Source organism: Elgaria multicarinata, chromosome 5 (assembly GCF_023053635.1).
Source record: "Elgaria multicarinata webbii isolate HBS135686 ecotype San Diego chromosome 5, rElgMul1.1.pri, whole genome shotgun sequence".
Classification (NCBI taxonomy): domain Eukaryota; kingdom Metazoa; phylum Chordata; class Lepidosauria; order Squamata; family Anguidae; genus Elgaria; species Elgaria multicarinata.
In genome coordinates this window covers 44,647,668-44,673,020 of record NC_086175.1, presented here as the reverse complement: position 1 = coordinate 44,673,020, position 25,353 = coordinate 44,647,668, and the positions used below count along the sequence as shown (strand labels likewise).

Sequence of the window (25,353 nt, the reverse complement as noted above, 5' to 3'; positions counted from 1 at the left end):
AAATAATTTAAATTCCTGCTCCCCCATCCTACCCCTGATGGGTGCAGCTCCCGGCTCTGCCATGAGTAATCAAACCGCAGCAACAGGCCACACGTTCTGTGTTCTTGGGCTCAGCCCAAAAAGCGGGCCCAAAGTGTAGGGCTATATCCCTGATCCTGGGATTCCCTATGTATCATGTGGACGCACAGGGACGATTTCAGGGTTCACCCCAGGATAAAGCCCCATCTAGCTAAGGCCTGAGTTTCCCTACTCTGACTTTGACACTCTAAACCAGAGCTTTCCAAACTTTTCATGTTGGTGACACACTTTTTAGACATGCATCATTTCGCGACACAGTAATTCAGTTTTACTAGCAAACCGGAGGTTAAACCAAACCCTTATAAGAGATACAGACACATACATAAATTGTAATAGCGAAATGTATGGGGACACAACATATCTCATGAAAACCTTTCATTTATATTTTAAAAAATATATGATTTGTAAGATAATAACATACATTTCCAAGATTGTTGTCATTTATGAGTAACAATATGTAAATATGTGCAAGAATTTTTTTAAAAATTGAATAACACCAATAACTACTTACCATTTTAATGAGATGTATGAGGTTGATGGGATGAACACAGCTTTTGAATATTTGGTGGAATATTAGATAAGACACTAGCATTTCGTCATCAAGCATTTTTAAACTTGCATGTTTCAGTGTCTTTAAGTTTGTCATCGCTGAAAAGGATACTTCACAAATGTATGTAGTAGAAAACTGCAGAAGAATTTTTAATGCTTTTTTACTTATGTTTGGATGCTTTTTTGAAATGCGAATCCAAAAGCTGTCTAAGGGCCTTGCTAGACCTACCTTAAAATCCGGGCGTGTGGAAGGGCCAGTCCGCGCTAGAAGGAGCACTGGCTGTCGCTCCTATCCACACATCAATGCGACGGGGAAAAGGAAAGCCCCGTCGTGTCGGCCATTTTGTTTTATATCTTAAAGGGGCCATGTGTGCAGGAGTGCACCAATGATAAAGGTAGTGCACTATACTAATTGGCACCTTTGCTGCGTAAAAATGCATGCAAGTTGGTATTGCTTATTTCACACAGACTCAGAGGTTTTTCATTATGTTCACGTGACACACCTACACACTGCAGCCGACACACAAATGTGTCACGACACACAGTTTGGAAAGCTCTGCTCTAAACACTACACCATCCTGTTTCTTTTCAGTTGATTCTTCTAGATTGACTGACAAGGAATGTTTACATTTATGAAATAATGTCCTAGCCTCTGAACTCCCCATTCAGCCTAAGCTGCCTTGTGATATTTAAAATCTTGGGGTTATTTAGGGGTGCCACCAGGTGCTATTTTCTCACCTCTCCTTATATACAGAGAAGTGGTTCATTGTGTTAAAGTCAATTTGGCTCATCCTGTATACACACACACACACACACACACTTTCATACAGTTGTTTCAATTCATTCCTCCTTTTGTTCCTAAAGCATGTTGGGATGATTTAAGTGTGATTGAATTCAGATACTTTAACTTTCTTATTCTAACCTTGCTGGGAAGTTAGACAAGTTATTAGCCCCAAGATATCAGGTCCTTTTTAAATAAAAAATGAGAGTTGACACAAGGGTTTGAGTTTAAGCACTATTCATGTAACATTTATTAACATAAACATAGTCATACGTGCCACATCAAAGCAACCACAAGCACATAATTGATCCCTAATGCACAGCAAGCATAACCTACTCATGCAATTCACACAGAATAACCTGACCAGTTTCAAGCTGTGGGTGTTGGGACAGAGGAGAAATTTTGAAGGCTGGCAAAGTCCCTTCTTTGTTGATGATTAGGGTGACCATACCACCTGGGGAAGTCCGGATTCCTCTGGGGAAATAAGGCCAGCCGGAGCTGAGAGCCCACTTACTGGGAAAATGGGGGTGCCCAGCCCGGTGGTTGCGGTAGGCCTTGTTTCCCTGGCATACTGGCCTTCTTTCCCAGGAAGTCTCACAAGACTTCCCAGGCCAGCCCAGTACTGAGCTGAGATCTCGCGTGATTCCAGAGTGTGACCAAACAGTCCCCGGCTGGCTGGCTGAACTGTGCAGAAACAGTAGCCAGCCATTGCAGCAAGGCAGTGGGAGAATGAGCAGTGCAAAGAGCAGCAGCAGAACAGGTGCGAGGAGGAATAAGATGATGACAACGAGCAGCGGCGCAAGCAGCAGGACCAGGCCTGCAGCAGCACCACCATGAAGGTACATGGCCAGCAGCACAGCCATTCTCAGCTGTGTGGAGCACGTGGCTTGGTTTTCACTGCCTGGGCAGCCCAGGGTTCCCAGCTCATCCTTTACCTCAGTTGTGTGGCGCACGAAGCTTGGTTTTTTTGGGCCTGCCTGGGCCTGCAGCAATGTAACCCCTTTGTTGATGTCCAGCGACTGTGCAAGCTGGCTGCTTGGTGGGTGGTGATAATAATGATGCTGATAATTGATGATGATGGTAATATAATGATGACAATAATGGATGATAATGGTGATACAGTGAGGGTGAAAGGAGCAGCCTATTGTTGTTTTGTTTTTCTTTCCACTCTCTTTCTTCTCCCACAAGTTAAAGAAAGCTGTGCATGGAATTTAATTATATCATTACTAACTTTCCCCCTGAGTTGATGACATTCCACATTTGGAACTTTCATTGAAAAGGGGTGAAGTTTATGCTTAAGTTAAATCCCTTGGCTAGAGACGTTGGAATAAGCAACAGCCATTTGTTGAAGCTATTGTATGGAGGGAGAAATAACTGGTTGAAAAGTCACTAAATGATTAATACATATTTTGGTTTCAGTTTTGCCTACTTTACTTTTCCTGCTTTAATTGTAAGAAGAAAAGATGCATGTTCTTATTAAGCAAAAGGCCTGTTTAAAGCTTGTTGTCTTAAGTGTGGTTAGACAAAACTTACTCTGCAATGGCATAAAGGGTATTGATGAGCTGTAAAATCTTGCTGCTGGCTTTTCATCTAGCATTATAAGGCTGGTAAAAAATCAGTGGCAAACAGTGTAACAGTATATAATACTCTCACCAATGAAAACGTTGCTTTGTTTTTTCTTTTATGTGCCATTTGTCTGTCTTTAAATAAATTGAGAGTGCACTTGGGGAAATGTAATAATGTGCTCTTGTGCAGGGTTTCCTATATAGTAAATAATGTTAAGTAGCAGAACTATGGTGCTCCATTTAAGCTTGCTTGTGTGTGCGCGCGTGTGCATGCGTGCATTTAAGCCTTGTTTTATAGATTTGATAGGAATTCAAAACATCTGGAGAGCACCAGGGTGGGGACAGCTGATGTTGATAGGATAAGCATATGAAAAGGAGGACAGGGCTCCTGTATTATTAACAGTAGTATTGAAAAGGGATTTCAGCAGTTAAAGATGCAGGAGTCCTGCCCTCTTTTGTTTCTGGTCAAAGCTCCTGCAGCTTTAACTGTTGTGATGAACAGGGACTCTTACCAGGTGCTGCATGCATACAAACAACACGTGCTGAAATTCCTTTTTCTATACAGCTGCTAAAGATGCAGGAGCCCTGTCCTTCTTTCCATATAGTGAGCCCATGCATGTACAGCAACTAAAAATAAATGTTAATTTCTGATACATTGAATGTCTCACATGTTCTTTATTTCAGTGATTTTAATATTAATATATTATGTAGAACAGTTCTGTCTTAATTATAAGGTGTAGAATTAGACATGTCACCAGGGCCATGCCCCCTTGGGGTCCGGGAATGTCAAGTTGGCCCTGCCTTGGTGTGGGCATGTTGGGGTGGGCACGCCTCCTTGAGGGTGGCCATATTGTTCTCCTTTTGGGTTTCCAAAATATGGTCAGCTTATTGATGATGGTGCAGTCTTCTCAGCTTTCTCTAGTACAGACTGGTCTTTTTATAAGATTTTGGTCCATGAGCTCAGCTCTTCTTTGTCCATCCTCTGGGTCCTCCTTCTGGCTCCATCCTTCTGTTATCAACCTCATTCTGGATCATGAAGACAGTTCCCAGGTCACTGTGCCCCCTTGTTCATGTCCTTGTTCATGTCCTTGTTCATGTTTCTCTCTCCATTGGCTCAAACTTCACTGAGTCAATGACCTTGTAAGGACTTTTGGCAAGTTCACTTGTTCCTCTCTCCACAGTCGTCGTTCCTCAGAAATTCCATCTGTCTTGGAAACCACCCATTTTTCTTCAGCCTTTGGCCTAATTTCAAAAACATATATAATCTATCTATCCTGAGCAAACCATCTAAAATATAAAGCAGGCTTCTTATGTTAGGAAAGGCCTCATAAGTCTGTCCAAAGCTGACGTCACTGTCTTGTTGTCCAGATAAAATGGAAGAGAAAGAAAACTACTGTCTATGCTATGCTGAGGACCTTGGAGGAAGGGTGGGATGTAAATGCAATTAATCAATCAGTCAAAGTTTTACTATTCTTGCTTCTTTAAACATTGAAGCCTGCCCAGCCTTGAAGTAGGGGCAACATTATTTTCTTCCTAAAATGGCATTACAGACGCTTCCTTTCTTTACTTGAATGTCCTTGAAGCCAGCGGCACTGAGGAGCCCACTGAACTCTGATGCGGTCCGTATTTTTCCTTCAGTAAAAACCATTAACGTCATGGAGTATAGATGGGCTGCTAAGGGCCCAGTTCTATCTTCATCGAGAATTGTTTCTGAGATTAACACTCCACCACCTGTTTCAAAAGATATTTCATTGATTTAGAAAAAAGAAGATATCATTACTTTTTAAATAGCAATTTGAAGAATACAACTTAATTTTTCAATTTCTCAAGTTAAAGGTAATACAATTTAACATGAGTGGCACCAACATATAAAGGCAGTCCATGGTGAAAGCAAAGTAGCTTTGAATAGTAATTATAGACCAAATCCCACTATCGTTTGTTGCTTATATCTTCTCCCCCACGCGTCCTTCCACATTGGATACCAGCAGTCTGTTCAATGGAGAAGTGTAATTCATGAACCAGAATAGAACTCCTCTATTCACACTGTGCAGTTGCAGAAATCTCCACACTGAGAGAAGTGCGTATTTTTTTAATAACGCCTGAGAGATGAGCAGCAGCGCAAATACACAGCAACACAAGGAGGGATAAGCACTGTGTCTAATATGCACCCTTGTGCAGAGATTTGTGGGTTTTTTTTTAAAAAAAAAACCCACAAGATTGGTGCCAAAACACACCAAGAACAATCAAAACATGTGCAAAAATGGTGGATGGCTCCATTCCACTCACCTCCGAAACTGCTGGACGTGCTCCGGACAGCAGGTTGGCTGTTCGCTGAGCCAGGAGCTCATGCCGAATAGCAACAGCTTTGTAAAGGCAGGGGCACACCAGCCGCGAACTTCAGGGTTGTACCGAGAGAGTCAGCAAAACCGCTACAAAAGCAGTCAGCGAAACCCCGGAATAATGGAGTGGTGGAGCCGAGATCACAGTGGGATCAGCTGTGTGTCATGTGGCCCAGTAGGGACGAGTTCAATATCATCCTGAAATAAATGTCTGGTGTAGACCCAGCCTATGTGCTAACCAAGCCACTGAATCTGTGTTGCTGTGTTTTGTTAATCGCTCTTTATCTGATATGTATTTTTCTGTGTTTTATTATTATACTGTTTACTGATGTTTTGATGGTAGGATTTTATTGCATTTTATTACTTTTATTTTTAATGTACCCAGCTTTGTATAATGAAAAGCAGGTAATACATTTTAGAAATAAATACATAAATAAATCCCAGGAAACTTGAGAGTCCTATAAATAAATTAAAAGGCAATGCATATGGTGAGCCCGAGCATGCAAATTGCAGCTTCTGCTATATAAGTACACCTACCAGGTTTGCAGGCCTTGTACAGTTTAGTTAGCAGCTGCACACACTTCTCATCATCCCAGTCATGCAGGACCCGAGCCAAAAGATATAGGTCAGCTTCAGGAATTGGATCTTTAAAAAAATCCCCTGAAATAAAATAGGTTGAGATTTTTTAAAGTAAGCATATTGTCTTACCAGAAGAATAATGTTTCACCTATAATCACCAGTTATAATAAGATATACATTGCTGTCTGCTGTTGCTCCCAGTGCATGGCCATCTTGCTTAGTAAGCCAAGCATTACGTAAGCCTATCTAGACCTGGTTCACATATAACACTAACCCATAGTTTACTTAACCCATAGTTCGTTGGCCTAGCCAGGGTTTGTCTGGCAGACAATTGAACAAACCATTGTTTGTTTTCTTAGTCCTGGGGTTGTTTGTTTCCCTCTTCCTTCACCCACTGCCTCCCTGTATCCCAAATGCCTTTGCAGTACTGTAGTACTGGCAGGTAGAGCAGCTTTCTTTTCTTTTTTACTACTCTTGCCCACTGCCTCTATAGCCTGGAAAAAACAAATCATGGACAACCCACAATTCTGGGTTCACATGTAGAGGCAACCCATGGTTTAAACAATCCAGAATTCTCAACCCAGCAACAAACCCTGACCTGGATCACATGTTACAGCAATTCGTAGTTAAAACAACACATTAAATGGTGGTGCCTTGCGAGAATTAGTAGAGTGCTGCCTCTTACTCACTTGCCTCTTTGGTTTGCATCTGCTTTCCTAAACAGTTTTAGTTGGGTCATTTAAATCTGTTGGTTCAAACTCTGGGTTTTTGTGGGTTTGAATGCCACAACTAACAACTGGATTCAAACATTATGCATAACAACCCAGGAATGTTATGTTCCTGAGTTGTTTAGCAAAGCAGATTCGAAGTGGTGAGCAGGCAGGAGGCAGCATGTTCACTTGTGTTTGGCCTCAACAAGCCATGTTTTAAACAAGCCATGGGTTGTCATTATGTGGAAACTGGGCCCATGTTTTTTTCTTTCTGGGTTGTTTGTGCTTAACAAGCCATGGTTTGTTAGCAAAGGTGGGTTCTCACGTGACAGCAACACAGAATTTAAAAAAAAACCTATATCATGAATTCGCATGATGTGTAAACCAGGCCATAAATTGTCAAAACGAAGTATACGGTTTGTTAGCGCAGGTGGGTTCTCATATGACAGCAACACAGTATTAAAAACCCTATACCATGGATTAGCATAATGCTTAAACGGGGCCATAAATTGTCAGAACTAAGTATATTTTACCTTCTTGGAAAGTAATCTGGTATTCTTGTGAGAACACAACATGCTTCTTTACTCTTTCTACTACTTCAGGTAGGTCAAAAATTGTCACAGTAGATTTGGGATACAAGGAAATGCATTCCTTAGCCAAGGCACCAACAGCTCCTTAAAGAAAGAACAAAAAGAGGGGGAATTTGAGGGGGAAATTAATATGCTATGAATTTTACACTTCTTACAAATTTTCCTGTGTAGCATGTCAGAGTGCTGCATCAGATAGGTGGCTGTGCATTACTTTCATAGACAGGGCAAAATGAAGAGTTTACCACTTAATATCTCTTAGGGTTTGATAGTCTAGAATGTGAGTTAGGGGATATAAGAGCAAGGGTGGGCTAGCAAAACATAGTGAGGACATACTATCCAGATTAGAAGCAGCCAAAAGAATATATTATAGACTACAGCCATAGGAGAGTGTTCTAAATAGGAGTGGAGAGGACAGGTTAATAGTTTCTGCCCTCTTGTTAAAAACTTGATTTGCTGTAGAGCAAGAAGACTCTAGTTGCCTCCATTATTTCTGACAGCTATTTTCCCCTATGACTGGACTACACTGAATAGAGGCCCTGTTCAGATGACACACTAAGCCATGGTGGTTAAGCATTTTGAGCTAAATATTATGGCTTAGAATGTCGTTTGAACCATTCCTAACCATAGTAGCTACATAACCATGGTTTAAACACACTGACCATTTACTGCAAAAGGGTTAGCCACCTAACCATGGTTTAGTGTGTTCTCTGAACAGGGCTAATGTGATTCAAAAAAATACATCAATGAAGGACAGATTGCTTACCTGTAACTGTGGTTCTTTGAGAACACCCGTACAGCAAGAACAGACAGCGAGAGAACCATGCTGACCTTGTTCAGGCAGGAAAAGTAGGGGTAATACTTGCATACTTGCAATTTGGGAGTTTGTGTAGCCAGAAGGCTGTGGAGTCAGTATCCTGTGTAGACCGACACAGCCAGCAAGGCTAACAGGATATTAGTTCTGTTTATTTATTTATTTATTTATTTATTACATTTTTATACCGCCCAATAGCCGAAGCTCTCTGGGCGGTTCACAAAAAACTTCTGTTGAGTCATTGAGCACTTTTTATCCAGCATATTTGGTTAGGCTGTTGGAGGTGAACTAGATATTAGCTGAACACTATCAGATGTATTTGGTGTTTTGCTCTGTTTTGCATAAGTAGTGCTTTCAATAAACTCCTTCCTTTCATTCAAAAAAGCATTGTCTGTGTTTCCTGTCTCCACCTCATAAGATCCAGGTTCTCCCGGCCTGATCAACTGCTAGAATCACAGAGTTAATTAAATCTAACTCTATCGCCTGTTCCAACATGGCTCTCCCTTTCTAGAACAACCTCCAGCCATTTTCTAGTAAATCAGTAACTCTCACAAACGAAGGAGATAACGAAGGCTAGACATCACCACTTAACCAGTCCTTTGATGATCACAGAATAACAGGGCTGGAAGGGAACCTATGAGGCCAACCAGCCCAACCCCAAAACCATGTAACAAGAAAATCTCTAGCTCCACATAAAGAAAGACTACTGAGAATGTGTGGTACTTACCTCCCACATCACAAACGAGTGGGAAATTAGAAAGATCAAATGCAGACAATACTTCTTTACCATACAGACTCCAACTATCACCCAGGCCATCAATGAAATTTTGCAACCCTTCCTCTGACCTAGAAATTCAAAAGGGTGGATAAAAATCAATTTCAAAAAATGGATCTTTAACTCTAAATAGGTTATTTTATTTAAATCGATTTTATTTATTTTTATAACACCATAAATAAAATAGGAAATTGCTTTATAACTTAAAAAGAGTTACAATTAAATGTTATTATAAACATGCTAAATCTACATCTACAGTCTCATAGAACTGAATTTCCCTATCAAACAAACATTGGCATTCATTTCAGTTTTACATCTCATGAAAATGGCTCTATCCGACCTAACTGCTGTTGCTTCTTGAAAGTTGTAGATGTTCAGTTTTAATAACAAAAATCACATGTAAAAAGACACAGAGCTGGTTTGCATTTTAAACATGATTTAAATTGCCTTGAGTTACATCAGTTCACCCTGATTGGCTGGTAGGAAGCAGACAGAGCATGTCTGGAAACAGCATCTGACTTACATATTACCCTACAAAATACAGCAATACCCAGCCCCCAGCCCCAGACTGGAGGTGGGGGCTGCTCACTACAAAAACAACAAAAACAAAAAAGATAGAGAAAAATGCTAATTTTTTACCTGGAAAAGGCATCAAATATATGATTTGATGAAATGCCATGTATTAATTCACTCTGGTTTTTTCCTTCCCTGGAACAGAACATTTGTTTTAATTGTATGAAAATTAGGCAGCAAAGGTGCCAAATTGAATTTATTTATTTTATTTTATTTATTACATTTTTATACCGCCCAATAGCCGAAGCTCTTTGGGCGGTTCACAAAAATTAAAACCATAATAAAACAAACAACAATTTAAAAACACAAATATAAAATACAGTATAAAAAGCACAGCCATGATAAAACCACACAGCAAAAATTGATATAAGATTAAAATACAGAGTTAGAACAGTAAAATTTAAATTTAAGTTAACATTAAGTATTAAAATACTGGGAGAATAAAGGTTGCTGAAATGATGGTGAATGGAAAGGGGCAGCTATATATATTTTTTGTATTAAAAATACATTATATAATTGAAGCTCTAGCACTTTCATTTAAGCATTATTGTGCAAATATTTTAATTTTAAATGTATTGTGGGACCTGCCCATAACTTTTTCTTGTAGGAAACATATCAATATCATAAACAAGAGAGAGAGGGAGGGAGAGATGAAAACGTTTTTCAGCTAAATTGCGTGACAAATGACAGCCATGTGAAGGGCTATAGTGAAGTTGCTTTTTGCTATATGTTCACTGTCCCATACATCACCGCACTCATCAAAGCTATGCCTCTTGGAAAGCATGAAGAATATTGCTAAATTGCACTCCTATTTTGTTTCTTCATTAAAATTTGATTTTCTATAGGCTGAAAAAGACAGAAGAACTCTTGAGGGAACAACAGGAGAACAATGATTTGATGAACGAACAGAATGAACAACCTAGTTGCTTCCTGGAAATGGAGATGACCAGCCCTAGTCCTATGAGATGGAGACTACCAGCCCCAGCTCTACTCCTCACCTCACAGCATCAGGAAGGTAATGCATATTTGGATAGAAAAATTCAGAGCAGAGCTTCATGTAATTATACTGAGACTTCGGGCTTGTTTTAGCAAGGCACAAATCAGCGAGGTCTGTGTTTCCGTAAAGTCCTTAAAACGAAGGGGACAAAAGATGATGCTTAAAACCCCAGAAAATATTAGGATAACAGATTGATGAAAAAAAATCTAAAATACACCTTTTCCCCACAAACCAGCAATTCTTTGCAAAGGAGCAAAGCATGATATTCATTAGCTGCTATTGCATTTCATTTATTTTAGTTATATTTATTAATACTAGAGCTGGAAAGCATCTTCTGTCAAAATACTGCATTTTTGTCTTATGGCATTTCTCTATATGAGGCTTCCATAGTGCACTTGTGATTGGTCACTCAAGGAAGATTGTGGGTCCTTTACATGACGTCCTCAACCTCCGTGGCCATGGAAACCTTAATTCTGACTTTTTGCTTTCTTCTTAAAAGATTTTATTATTTTTCCAAAACAAAATCAACAGAGAGAGAGAAAGAAAGAATAAGAAAGGAAATAATAAATAAAAAGAAATGAACTGAATTTACATTGAATTAAATTATTGACAGAGGGCAGCACATGTAAACTCTTCATATTTTTCTGCTTTATTTTACAATCTGAGACATATGTGGAATCCATGAGCTGCTTAAAAGTTTTCTTTATAATTCTTCTGTATGTCAAACTTACATTTAGTCTCTTTTACATAATCCAAGGAAAGGTTTGACAAATACTGCTGTGTACGTCCCTGATCGGTATGTAGAATAAAATCCTGCCATGTTTTATAAAAAGTCTGATGTTTTGACTTTAGCTAGTTTCAATTAGAATTCCAAGTCTTTTTTCTTATGCAGGAAAATGCACTGTTTTCTCTGCATGGCCCTCCAGCGGTTCCATGTAACTGCATAACACTGCTATATCATAGCTATACTGCTGCTCATATAGAGGGTTTATAGTGAAACATACAGAACTTGCAGAAAAAGGATATCCTGGAATGGAAAGCACAAGTAAGCATGTGTAAAAGAAGTGGTCTTAATCCTGCAAAGAATCCAGAAGCGGAAGCCCCAGTTAAGGTGCATGATAAAAGCCTGATGTAGAGATGCTCTGAGTCCCTGTGTTTTGTCACTTGTCCAAATATAAGTCTTTTCATATTTGCTATGTGAGTTTGCTTCCTCCTTCTAGAATTGGGGACTTGTAACTCAAGCCTAGAACTCAGAAGGAAGTCCCACTGTGAAAGCCTTACCCTGAAGCACAGGGATGGGGAATGTGTACCAATGCAGATGTTGTGGGACTACAACTATGCTGGGTAGATCTAATGAGGATTGCAGTTCAACAACATCTAGAGGGCCCCACTTTCCCCAACCCTGCCCTGCTAAGCATGTTTCGGGTGGTGAGGCTTTCAAGGGATCCAGCATTTACCCAGAGTTCAGTTTCCTTTGAAGGCAGTCACTGGGGACTTATGGTGTTTCTGTGATGTAAGGTTAATTTACACACAGATGTAGGCAGAGCAAAAGATGAGGGCTCACAGCATTAACACTAGGGATGTGCTCCGCTTCTCCTCGAACTGGAGAAGCAGGAGTGGAGCGGGGGGCTTCGCCTACCCTTAAGGTGGAGGCGAAGAGGATAGGGGGGCCGGCGGAGCATTGTGAAGAGGATCGAGGTGAAGGCGGATCCTTCGCCTCGATCTGGAGCTCCGCAAGAAAGGTAAGTGGGGTTTACCGGGCCATGCCGCTGTCACTGTTGCACTTGCGGCCCAGACTTCCTGGTTGAGCCACGGGCTCAATTGAAGAAGCTGAGGGACTGCGGACGGACGCAGGTAAGGCCCCCCTCCCCCTTGGTCCCTTACTGGGCTCGGCCCGTGGGGCGGATCGGGGGTTCCGTGCACACCCCTAATTAACACACACACCCAATGGGTTTCTGAAGGATGACCAAAGAAAGACTTCAATGGAGAATAATAATTGGTTGTTGTCTTTAAGGTGGAACACAGGTAGACAAAACAGACAGGAGAGGAAACACAAATATCAAAGTACTTGTGCAGCAAATTACACACAAAAGCTGCTGGTATGGATGAACTCTGGTAGAAAACATCACTGAAAGCTTTCATCTTCATCCACTAAGTCAGAATGTTAAAACAACTGGAGTTGCTTCCTTCTTCCTACACGGTTACCTTCCTTCTCCTTCCTCTCCACTCTCAGGAACTTGAACCCCACACAAGCATCCAGCAGCCTCTCCATTCCAGTGGGGCTGGTGCCCAGACGTTCAGCAATAGTTCCTGCAGTCAGGAGTTTCTCTGACTTCAGCAAATCAAATACACCCAACTCAGAGGCAGTAAACATGATCTGGAAACAAAGGCAGAAAAATGCAGAAAAGCTAAGAGTTCACATTATTGACACTCAGGAAGATTACTTAGCCAAGTTCCTGCCCTTAACAAGGAGCAGTGAATCATAGGGGTGAGTAGGCCGTCGGTGAAGTGAGAAGGGCTGGTAAAGAGCAGCAGCATAGCCATGGCAGCAGCACAGCCACGGCTGGGGCCAAGCAGCACACTGATGGGGTGGGGCCAAAGAGGCGGACCCAGCAGAGTGAGGTCACTCCTTTGTTCTGCCTCCAGTTCAACTTCAGGCTCCCAAAGGCAAACCTCCCATGCATCTCCAGGATTGCAGTTGCTGTTGCTGACTTCCCCAAGAGTAAATCCATGGGGAAAGTGATCACTGAGCTCGCAAAAGAGTTCCACAAGATGGGCTTGATGAGGAGCAAGCCCCCAACCCTGCCCACAAAGGAGGAGCAGGCAAAAGGCCTCAAAACGCCAAATGGGTAAGACACTGGGTAGGAAGAGCAGTGGAAGCGGAGCAAACTTGCCTGTTTGCTAGGAGGTTTGGCGATCAAAGCGCAGAGGAGGGAGGTGGCCCTGAGGGGAAAGGAAGCTGAAGGGTATGAGGCTGCAAATGAGCAACTAGGCCAGCAACAGACCATGAGTTTCTGTTCCCTCCTGTTGAGGAAGCAACATATTATCCCCCCTTTTTAATTTTTGCCAGGTCAGCCAGGCTGAAGGCAAAGGGTAGAATCACACACACACACTTGATACAGCATGTGGCAGCCACCATTGGAAAGGGACAGGGCACATGGCGGTGGCCATTTTATAAATGGAACAAGCCCTGTGTTGGTGGCAGCACAAGCCAAGTTCCTCCCTTAACGGGGAACAGTGGACGGAGAGGCGTGCTGGCTGGCAGCAAAGGGAGAAAGGCTGGTGGAAAGCGGTGCGGTAGCTCAGACCCAGCAGCAGCATCTCCTTCCCAGGAGGGGGCTGCTGAGCCAATCAGCACGATGAGGGGGTGTGGCCAAAGAGGCAGACCCGCCAGAGAGAGACCTCTCCTTTGTTCTGCCTCCCTTGCATTCCTCCCATGGGGCTCCAGGATTGCAGTTGCTGGCTTCCCCACCCACTTAGAGTGGCCATATGAAAAGGAGGACAGGGCTGCAGCTACATTGTGACCAGATTTAAAAGAGGGCAGGGCACCTGCAGCTTTAACTGTTGTGATGAACAGGAAATTTCACCAGGTTCTCCATATATACAAATGACACCCGCTGAAATTCCCTTTCCAATACAACTGTTAAAGATACAGGAGCCATGTCTTCCTTTTCATATGGTCACCCTAGCACCCACCCACTCCTGGTAGTAAGATGTCTTGCAGTGGCAGAAGTAGTCTGGGAAGGAATTTTACCTGCACAGCAGTTGGCAAAGACTGTGCAAGGGTTTTGCCTTCCCCATTGCAAGATTAACTCCATTGTAAATATGTTGATCTGGACTATCAGTATATTCTGTGTGGATTCTTCATTTTATAACATTTCTCACAATTTACATAGGTGTGATAGGCATTGGGTTGGATCCATTGGTGAGGGGGAATGGGATTGGCCTCCCTGCTCCCCCATGGTGAGGATTCCCATAAGGGATCTTGGGGACATGGCACCAAGACCAGACTAGCATGGAGGCTGCAAGCTAGCCACGTCCAAGGAGGTGGAAAGAAGTTCACAGTAGCGGTCCACGCTATGGTGTGTTCCTGGCCACTGGCCAGGAAGAGGAATTGGTCAGCAAGAGAGCTGGCCTATTACAGGATCCACGCCCTGTGCTGCTGCCAAGCCTATTGAAGTGACTCAGTAACATTGTGTCCAATTTATTACTCAGTTATTCCTGTGTGTCTAATTTGTTCTCATCCCTTTGCCAGCTGGACCCAATAAGTGCTGCTCTCACAAGTACAAACCACAATAGCTAAGGCATGAGTTACTACTCACTGTATGTGCACTGCTCCCCCGCCCCCCCCACCTGGCCCAACTAAGCTTATGGGTGGCTGTTATACTTTGAGGAGCTGCCCTACGGAAGGCCGTTCTGCCTGCATAAGTTACGAGCACCAGTTACCCCAGCCCCCACTGTTCTTCACAAAAGGCTGCTGGCTTTCCCCGCTATGGTGGCCAGACCCGGGAAACCCTGGAGACCTATGGAAAAACGAGGATCTCTGGGGCACCTGAGACGGGCTCCCAATTTACTGGGGAAAGGCCTGGCCTCCAGCCCCGCCTATTGCCTCTCGTTGCACATCTGTGGCTTTTCTTTGTCAGCGTGCTGGCGCCGACCAAGAAAAGCCTCGGATTGACACGAGGAGTGGGGCTGGAGGCCACATTCCCCGAAGTGCGGGAACATGGCCTCCAGCCCCGCTCCTCGCACATCTGGGACTTTTCTTGGCTGGCGCAATGGCGCTGACCAAGAAAAGCCCCAGATCGACATGAGGTGAGTGGCTGGGGGCTGCGTGCGGGAACTTCCAGCAACGCGGCCTCCAGCACCCCCCCAGCGCTGAAGCAGCAGCAGCAGCAGCAGCAAGTAGAAGGTAAGACTAAGGTGTGTGTCTGTGTGTGAGAGTGAGTGTTTGGGTGAAGGTGTCTGGTTGTTTGAGTGTGTTTTGACATGGGTGATCCTGTGTGTGTGTCTGTCTGTGTGAGAGTGAGTGTATGGGTGAGGGTGCCTGGTTGTTTGAGTGTGTTCGGGAATGGGTAATCCTGTGTGTGTGTGTGTGTTGGCAGTGTCTGTATTGATGTGATGATGTCTGAATGGGATGCCTGGTTGTTTGACTATGAATGGATGCATGTTTGCAGTGGGGGGGGGAGGGCTGTAGTTTGCTGCAATTTGTGGGGGATGTTTTTGAGGTGATATTCCTATTAAATAATGCATTTTGACCTAGGCCGGATCTACACTACTGCTTTAAAGTGCTTTATAACAGTTATAAAGGGTTTTAACTGCTTTAAAGTGCTATAAAACTTTTATAAAGCGCTTTAAAGCAGTAGTGTAGATCTGGCCCTATAGACCTTCCTCCAATTTGTTTGATATAATTGGCATGATGTATATTTTGTAACAATGGCTGCTAATTGTCTATCGTTCTTAAAAAGCTTTTAAAAATTAACAGGGTTGCCATCATCATCATCATCCTTTATCTCTCTTTTTTTGCTCCTTGTGGTTTTTCTAGATGAAAATGATGGGCTTTGCCAAGTCATGCTGTCTTTTACTGATTCAGAAATTTCCTGACTATTGAACATGTTTCAAGTATGACTGATTTCTGGATGTTGGCGTGCATGTAGGTTTTATAATGTAGGTTTTATATATATATTGTGATGCTGGTGACTGATGTGACTAACTTAATAATTGTAACTTTTTCCTGTTGCCATAGTTCTTTAATTTACATAGCCAGTGGTGTTTCCTCTTCCTTTTCTGCAACATTTTTGTTATTAGGTATTGCTATGTCAATGAAGTAAGTGTGTTTTTCTTGGTTGTTTTTGACTGTTATGTCTGGTTGAAGTTGGTGCTAGCTAAGAGGTGCTAGCCTTTAGTCCATTTTGTTCCATGGCTAATGTTTGCAGAGAAATAGTAGTTTATACTCTTTCTGAATGCTTGGCAGCTGGTTTGTTGTACTAGGTTTTTCTCTACTTGTCAACTGCTTCATTTGTTCAGTGGTAGCAGTATGCTGAATGTGTGAGTATGGATATGAGAAAGGTGATGGGGAAAGTGTGTTAAATGTTAGGAAAAGTGAGACTATGGTCATCCAGTGAAAGATTTGCAGTCAGAAAAGATATTTGAGGGAAGGGGAGACTGTATCACACAGAGTATAGCAAAAGCTTCAAAGTACAGCAAAAGCTACAGAAGTAGAAATGAGTGAAGTTAATTTCAGATACATTGAATGTTTTATTTGTTCTTTATTCCAGTGATTTTAAGATTAAGATGTTATGTAGAACAGGTTTGTTTTAATTGTGTGGTGTGAAATCAGACCTGTGACCAAGGTCATGTTTGGGTGAGCACGCCCCCTTGGGGGCGGCCATGTGGTCCTTCTTTTTGGTTTCCAAAATATGGTCACCCTAAGAAGTAGCCAAACAATCCATCTCATGAGGCTTAGACCATTCTCTTCCCCACATTCCCCAAACTGCTGCTTTGTGATGTAGTGGCTACTTTTATTAGAAGCCAAAAAATGAAAAGAAATTATCAGCCGCTGTAGGAGAGGGCAGGCAATAAAAGAGATATATACATCGACATTGCAGCTCTCAATAGAGCCTATCCTATGAAAGCTTACTGGAAGGGCTGTGGCTGAGTGGTAGAGCACGTGCCCGGCAAATAGTAAAGGGGGAGGGCGGTGGCAAAGTTACCAAAAAACAGTCAGGCACAATGCCCCCCATACACACCTGGGAATATAAAAACCAATGCTCTTGCACCCCACTACTGAGAAGGGAGAACTTGCAGGGGCTTCAGCACTTACTCAGAAGGAGGACACTGGAGACTGACCCCAAGAACATAACATCTGGGTGTGTGTATGCATAAAAAATAATGGTAGCAGGCTTTAGCATCTGCCTTACATGCAGCAGATCCCAGGCTCAAAAGCCTCCTCCCCTCCACCCCAGTATGTAGGCATATAAAGATTAGGCATTTTAGATAAGGAATTAAAGACCACAACAAAATCCAAGATTGAACTGTCCTTATGCAAATCTATGGTGTGACCATACTTGGAATACTGTATACAATTCCAGTAATCACATTAAGATGATAATGATGGTGATACCCACCAAACAAACAGATATGGTAGAGTTAGGAAAACAGCAGAAAGGGGCAACCAAAAGGATCAAGCAACTCCCTTATGAGAAATGGTTTCATGATACGCATGGGGTGGAGAAAGTAGACAGGGAGGCATTTTCCCCCCTGCTATAACACTAGAACACAATGGGTTCATCCCATGAAGCTGAATTTTGGGAGATTCAGGGCAGATAAAACAAAGGACTTCTGTACACAGTGCATAGTAAACTATGGAATTCACATGCACAAGATATAGTGATGAAAACCAATGTGGATGGCTTTAAAATGGGATTGGACTGGAGAAATTCCTCGAGAATATGAGTGGTTTCTGGCCAACAGGGAGCTGATTGGCCAGTAAGTGAGTAGAATGCTGGACTGGATGGATCTTGGTCGGATCCAGCGCGGCTCTCCGTATGTTCTTATGTAACACATGTGGGTTAAAGAGGTATAAGCTTCAGGAAACCAGACCCTACAATGGCTCAGAACGAACGACGCCTCAGGCAAGGGAGCGGGGGCAGGTGAATAGGCATAGAATCAGCTTTCCATGCAACAGATCCCTGTGCCGCCTCTTGTGGCGTGGTACACACTGGGCTGGATCCATTGCTGAGGGGGAGCGGGATTGGGCTCCGTTCTCCCCCATGGTGAGAATTCCTGTAAGGGATCTTGAGGATGTGGCGCCAAAACCAGACCAGCCTGGGGGCTGTGAACTGGCCACATCTGTGGTGGTGGAAAGGAGTTCACATTAGCGGTCTGCGCCGCAGTATGCCCCTGGCTCTTCCAATCAACACCAGTGCACCTGGCATGCCACTTAATTCCTCGAAGATCCTCTGCAGGTGCCTAGGTTATTATGTCTTCCGTGCCAAAAAAGAAGACCCTTCTTTTGTCCTGGGCACTTTAGGGTGACCATATGACCGGATTTGTCCAGGTTTTTGGTGACAAATCCAGGAGGGGGAGGGGAAATCCAGATTTTTCCAATCTTCCCCAGCCAAAGAGCAGCTCTAATGGGAATTAACAAAAATGCTTATAACTCCGTCATTTTTAAAGATAAAGACATGAAATCTGGCATGATGGTAGCTCTTAGGTAGGGCTTTAGTCGTACCAAATTTGAAATAGATCTGTTCATTCATTGATTTTTTAGGGTTTTTTTTTAAAAATTGAGGTTTTAAAATTATTATTTTTAAAATTGTCATTTTTAAAGATAAAGAGTTGAAACTTGGCACCATGATAGGTTTTAGGTCGAGCTTTAGCCACACCAAATTTGAAACAGATCCGTTCATTCATTGATTTTTTAGGATATTTTTTAAAAATTGAGGTTTTAAAATTATTATTTTTAAAATTGTCATTTTTAAAGATAAAGAGTTGAAACTTGGCACCATGATAGGTTTTAGGTAGAGCTTTAGCTACACCAAATTTGAAACAGATCCGTTCATCCATTGTTTTTTTAGGATTTTTTTAAAAAGTTCAAAGTTTTAAAATTATGGTTTTTTAAAACTGTTGGAGCCATATCCTTCAAACTCAGGTTGTCAATCCTCCTCTTTGGGGTGTTGCACACTGAGCAGTTTCAGCCCTTGGCATTAAGGGGATCTCCAGTCTTTAGGTAACCCTGGGCAAGCAGGGCACCTTTCCTGTTGCAGATTTGGTGTGCAGTTGGGCACCTGGAGCTCAGCAGAGGCAAAGCATCCACAAATCAAAATGTGGGAAAGGAGAGGTCAGTCAAAGCAGCCCACAAGGCAAAACAGAATGGGCCAGAGGCCTTTTCCTCAAATTTCCACATCATGGGTGATAAAGGGTCATCTTTAGAGAAAAACTCTCATGACCAACAGTAAGTTGCCATTCGAGAGAGAGGCTCTCTTCTTTGCGGATGCCCTGTTGTTACAAATGTTGGAACCTGGCATATCATTGCTTTGCTTCGCTACCACTTCCCCTCCACTTCACTTTGTACACTTGTGAGATAGGCCCTGACTGCACAGCTGGGATGCAATGCAGAACATTTGAAGTGCATACCAGAGAAAAATAGATAGATTTGTGGCTTTGGCTGGCTGGCATATCTCTTAGAGACAGAGTTAGACTGAAGCCACAACTCAGAGATGGCTGTAGCTGAGCCCTGAGAGGCTGCTGTACAGCACAGAGGCTTTTTAAGAGTGTCTCAGAGTCCAGTTTTGGTGCAGGCAGAGGCAGCTGGTGGTGGAGTTTTTTCTAAAAAACAAGAATCACCAGATGCAACTAAGCTATAAGCTGTTGCCCTACCCCCCAGCCACAGGGTACAAGTGCACAGCCTGGCTGGACCATTGGGAGACTTTGGCAGAGAGAAAGGGGGGTGGGGGAATATTTGAGGCTGGAAATGTTGGAAATCTGGCATAAGGCAGAGAGAGGCTGAAGGCAACCCAGATGCACCTGTAGTTTGGCCCTGAGGCTGGCTTGCCATGCAGAGTGTTTAAAAAGTGCATCAAAGTTGTGCAGGAGGAAGGGAGGCGGAGGCGGCTAGTGGCAGAGTTTTTTAAAGTATTGGGCAAAAGGCGGGAAATAATAATAATAATAATAATAATTATAGTAGTAGTAGTAATGTAAGAGTCACCAGACATGACGAAGCAATAACCTGCAATAAGCAATATCCCAAGCCACAAGTGTACAGCCTAGCTGGACCATTGGGAGGCTTTGGGGAGGGGGGGGAGAGAGAGAGACAGACAGACAGACAGACAGAGAGAGATTTTATGAGGCTGGAGGCTTTGGTTTGTCTGCAATGACTTAGAGTGAGAGACAACAGAGGCTGAACAGACAACCCAGAGACATCTATTGTAACTTAGCCCCATGATGCTGGCATGAAACGCAAGGCATTAGGAAGAGGGTCTCAGAGTTGCGTGTTTGTGCAGGAAGTAGACAGGAGTTCAAAGTCTGGATGTGCAAAGTGGTGCCAACACACAATCCTTGAGAAGCTAATGTATATAAGTGAGAAGTGTGAATGGGCAAAGTAGTGTTCACTGCCACAACACCCACCCTAATGTTAGAGTAGAGAAACTTGTGACAATTATACACAAGCTTATATTAAAAAGCCAGCCATCTGGCTGGCCAGTAGCAAACCCTGTTAACAACAACAGCAGCTTTCAATAAGTGAAGATACAGTCAGAAAAGATATTTGAGGGAAGGGGAGAATGTATCACACAGAGTATAGCAAAAGCTTCAAAGTACAGCAAAACCTACAAAAGTAGGAGTGAGTGAAGTTAATTTCAGATACATTGAATCTCTCACTTGTTCTTTATTTCAGTGATTTTAACATTAAGATGTTATGTAGAACAGATTTGTCTTAAATGTGTGCTCTAAAATCAGACATGTGACCAAGGCTATGTTCGCGTGGGCACACCCCCTTGGGGTCCGACCATGTTGTCCTCCTTTTTGGTTTCCAAAATATGGTCACCCTACTTTACATACTTTGTTCTAGATTTTAAGGCTGTTTTATTGATCCCTCTGCTTTTTGTTGTTTTGCATTGTCCTTTATTCTTTTAAATTTTCAATGGGAAGTGGTATATAAATATTGTAAATAAATAAATAGACATTTGTATTGTATTTTATTTTTTTAACTGTTTTATGGTTGTTGGGTTTTTTTTTTTTAGTCTTTTAACTATCGTACTTTGCTCAGAGAACATTAGCTTTTGGAAGGATTAGAAATGTAATAAAATAGAGTAGGAATAAGCAACCTCACATCCCTGGGCCACATCTGACCTATCACTTAATTCCATCTGGCGCACAGTGAAGAGAGTGGCTGGTTTGGTGCCACAACCCAAAGGTCTTCTGAGTGCTCAAACTGCTTCCCCTTCTCCTGGAAATCACTCACCCCACCCCACCCCTGACCGTTCCTGAGGAAAGGGCCACGGAGAGGTGTGCCGAGTTGGTGCCGGTGCTGGAAGGGGCTGCCGCGTCCAACCTTCCCTTAAGAGAGACAAAGAGGGGGAATAGACAGGGAACAGAGTGGGGGATCGAAGGTAGAAGAGAGAGGGCCCGCTGAGATGGCTGAAAGCTGCTGCTGCTGCTACAAGGTGAGGCAGAGGAAGAAGCAGGGAGCCCAGAGGGAGGGAGGGAAGGGAAGTAGAAAATGGTTCCCCACTTCCAGGGGAACATCAGTATAAATGAACTTGAATTGATCCACACTTCATCAGAATATCTAAGAGAAAGGAACTTTTTGCAAACATGTCTGTAGGGAGGCAGTGAGAATAATTTATTATTATTTATTTATATAGCACCATCATTGTACATGGTGCTGTACATAGTAAAAAAATAAAACAGCAACACCCTGTCATATCGTCTTAGATTATAATAAAATCATAATAAAACATTAAGAAAGGGAAGAGAATGCACCAAACAGGCACAGGGGGCAATAAAATTAACAGTGTGAAAGTAAGAACAAAGTCAAATTCTAAAAGCTGTAGAAAAAAGAAAAGTTTTCAACTGGGCTTTAAAAACAGTAATTGAACTCATGATCCGCAAATGCTCTGGGAGATAATTCCAGGCATAAGACACAGCGAGAGAAAATGGACAAAGCCAAGCAAGAGAAGTCAAGACCTTTGGGCGGGTAAGAAACATGACATTCGGTGAGCGAAGAGCACGAGCGGGGCAATAATGTGAGATGAGAGAAGAAAGATAGGAAGGAGCTAGACTGACAAATTTTGAAAGTCAACAGGAGAAGCTTATATTGGATTCTGAGGTGAAATTAGATGTATTTCATGAAATATTTTATATTGCGTAATTTAAAATAATTCCTTTATTTGTGTTCTGCTTTATTTTCCAGCTCACTTGGTGTTAGAACAAAACAAATATTTGTAGGCATTACCCACTGACCTTACCTTTGAAACAATAAATCCGTGCTGGTGCTGAAATAAGGTTTTAATGGCAGAATTCATTCTTCCTCTGTGTTTGGCCAGACACAACGGGGTCTTCGGCAGCTGAATCACTTATTTTTTCTTGAGGTGAAACAGACTCTTCACTGTCACAACAAAGGCTTCTCCAGAATTTCTTTTCTGAAAAAGCTCCAGAGCTCTCCAGAATGTTCCCTTCTAAAATGAAATTATAACTGAAAAGGGGGGAAAGAGGAAAGTTCTGGCTTGTTGGTTTCAGGAAAACGTGCAATCGTGACGTTATAGCATAGAAGGAGTAAAGAAAAAAAATAGTTGGAAATTCTCTAATTGGGAAGGTGGAAAAAGATATAAATGACTTTAGGAGAGAAAATGGACATAGAAAGGAAATGGTACAGCAAAGTTACTATGACGTAGAGAAACCAGAAATCTTGACACAGTGGGAGAGGTGTTAGGAAACAGAAAGAATTCAGGACAATGGAGGACACAAAACGGCTTACCGGTGGAAGTTCCAGGGAAAGAAGCTGAAATAGCAGAGTTTGTTGCACTCAGCTTTTGCTCCTTTTATTGACTACTAATATTTGAGGAAGAACTTTAAAAAAGAACAACCCTCTCTCCAAAAGGGTTGGAACTTGTTTAGGATAAAACAGACAATCTAATAAATCATTTAAAAAGTTTTTGGAACCATGTCAGCAAAATATGTGCAATTGCATAATGATCAATGTCCTTGGCAGAAAGAGAGCTCCATCATACCTTCACATTTGCCCTGGTTTTCCCATAAATTATACGCCTTCGTTTCTATAGGGTATGAAAGCCTGGGCCCTTATATCTATGCACTTTTATGTATCATTCATCTTTACACCTCTCCTCTCCTGCGCACCAGTGTATCGATGTTGTTCCGTTGAGATGCACTCTCAGATCTCCTTTGTGCCCCCCTACAGTTCACTGGTTGATGGTAGTTGGACACCTCACCCTCCCTAGTAATCGACATGGGACACTCAATGTCCCTCATCTTGACGACTATGATAATGCTGCATGTGGCCACGCGAGACGCAATGCCACCGCATTGACGCTTCTTCCGACCATCTACATCAGAAAGAGCGCAGTTGTGGGCTTTCCAGGCGCCAGCCATCCCCACCTACCTGAACACTCACATGGTTAGTCCAGGTGCGCCTGGGAGCATCCACACTCCCTCTTCTGTGATTAGTGAGTGTTTCAAGGGGGAAAGGGGTCTGATGTGTGTGTGGTTTTAGCTGTAAAAGCAAAGGATCGCATTTACAACTAACTGGGGAGGACAAGGGGGAGGAACGGGGTGCTACCTCCCTGGCAGGATTTCCACACACACCCTTTAATTTTTTTTTTTCATAACAAGGCTCTACTGAGGCGCAGTCTTGCTCCAATCTAGAAAAGTCAGGGTAAGTACCCAACTATTTGTAGTGTGAAGCTTTGGGGACTTTGCCGTTGGATTGCTTCAGAGTGATGACTGCATCATGTAGATCACCTGCCGCCATTCTGATGCAATCCTGTGGCAAAGCGCTCATGTAGCTGAGCCCCAGGTCTTGCACTGCTTTTTCCTAGGAAGTAGCTTCTCTTGTTACTGAACTCACTTCGGGAAAACTCTGTTTCTCTCCTATGTACTCTCGTGGTTATTCCCTGTTGCCTAGGCTACGCCTGTTCCCCTCAACCTGCCTGGGGGCTTTGGAGCGGGAACTGGAGAGGGTTGCAGGATTGTGTAAATCCCATTGATTTCAACTGCATTTACATCCAATTCGTACTAAAATCTCCTGTATGCTTACCTTTGAGTAAACCCCATTGAACAGAGACAGGCTTACTAAAATGGGGTTTCCTCAAAGGTAAGCATGCATGGGATTTTAATATGAATTGGATGTAAATGCAGTTAAAATCAGTGGGATTTACTCTTGAGTAAGGGAACAGCAGATCTCTATTTAATAAACTTGAAAATGCACAGCTTAACATGATCAAGGGATCGATCCTTCGCACTTGCAGACTACCAGGAAAAGGGTTTAAGGGGGAGAATTTAAAAAATTCTCCCTCTTCAACATCCAGTGTTGCATTTATGGCTTGGATTACCTTGTTGCAAATATCTATGGCAGCTAATATTTTGTACCACATGGCTGACATTAACACACAGGCAAAAGATGTCACATATAATAAAACTCCATGGACTTCATTTCTTGTTTTGGCCATCAAATTTAGTTCTAGGAGGTCTTCCAGTGCTATAGGGAGATGGGGAAGTGCCCTGTTACCGTCTGTGGAAGTGCAGGTGCCAGGCATGGGGAAGACCTCCTTACCACCAGTATCCCCATTCATGCCAGTGTGCGGGGGCACCCACAAGGATCCCCCCACTGGGGCATTTTGTTTTGTTTTTTGCTCTCATAACCCCATTTGGACAAATAGGGTTATAAGAACAAACAAACAAAAAGGGAAAGGAAATAGGGGAGGGACGTGCTGGGATGGGGAAGATACAAATGGGTCCCCCACAGGGGCATCCCTTTCCTCCCCTGCCCCACACCTCGCTACTTCCAAGTAAGCCTCTTCTCCCAGATCGGAGCTGAAAGGCTTTGTCCCAAGGCTTGATGTTGATTCCAGGTGTGTGAGTGGGCAGCTGCTTAAAGGCCCCAACTGGGGCAGAGGAGGGGAAAGTGTGTCATTCCTACCCACACCCCACTGCTCCAATATGGGCCTTTTGTATAATGTATGGGAATGGCATGCTTTCCCCTTTAAGGCCCCGATTGGAGCAGGGCGGGGAGTGTGCTTTCCAGGGCCTCCAGAAAGTGTGCTTTCCCTTCCACCGCAGTCGAGACTTTACAGGGGAAAGTGTGTTATTCTCAGACATAGAAAATTATAGAAAATCCCCGGACACCCATGAGAGAACAAAAACCTGGACAAATCCAGGGAAATCTTGACAGTTGGTCGCCCTAGATACAGAGTCAGAACTGGGGCTGTTTCCTATTGATAACCCAGCATTGCAGTAATAGTGCAAATAGAATCCATAGGAAAGCAGGCAATG

The 25,353-nt window shown here is 42.9% G+C and overlaps 1 protein-coding gene across 2 annotated transcripts; it reads right to left on the bottom strand.

Annotated features, from left to right (window-relative positions):
* Positions 1-3,644: 3,644 nt before the first annotated feature.
* On the bottom strand, positions 3,645-22,905 carry LOC134398758 (acetylserotonin O-methyltransferase-like). 2 transcript variants are annotated; one of them, XM_063126245.1, is made up of 9 exons: positions 22,823-22,905; positions 22,314-22,523; positions 12,553-12,724; positions 10,349-10,478; positions 9,417-9,485; positions 8,730-8,848; positions 7,135-7,275; positions 5,850-5,972; positions 3,645-4,704 (listed from the first exon to the last, which is right to left on the bottom strand). In XM_063126245.1, the coding sequence occupies exons 2-9, from the start codon at positions 22,368-22,370 to the stop codon at positions 4,496-4,498; spliced, it is 1,020 nt and encodes a 339-aa protein (XP_062982315.1). In that variant the 5' UTR covers positions 22,371-22,523; positions 22,823-22,905; the 3' UTR covers positions 3,645-4,495. The 2 variants fall into 2 exon arrangements, with proteins under 2 accessions (XP_062982315.1, XP_062982314.1); XM_063126244.1 differs by having other exon boundaries at positions 22,314-22,540; positions 22,823-22,890.
* Positions 22,906-25,353: the final 2,448 nt, after the last annotated feature.

Excerpts from the sequence above, each read along its gene's own strand:
- LOC134398758 (XM_063126245.1), bottom strand. The coding sequence starts at position 22,370 with ATGAATTCTGCCATTAAAACCTTATTTCAGCACCAGCACGGATTTATT. Across the intron at positions 9,486-10,348 it reads TACCTTCCTGATGCTGTGAG|GGAAGGAAAAAACCAGAGTG; the intron begins GTGAGGAGTAGA and ends GTTCTGTTCCAG. Across the intron at positions 5,973-7,134 it reads CCAGATTACTTTCCAAGAAG|GGGATTTTTTTAAAGATCCA; the intron begins GTAAAATATACT and ends ATTTTATTTCAG.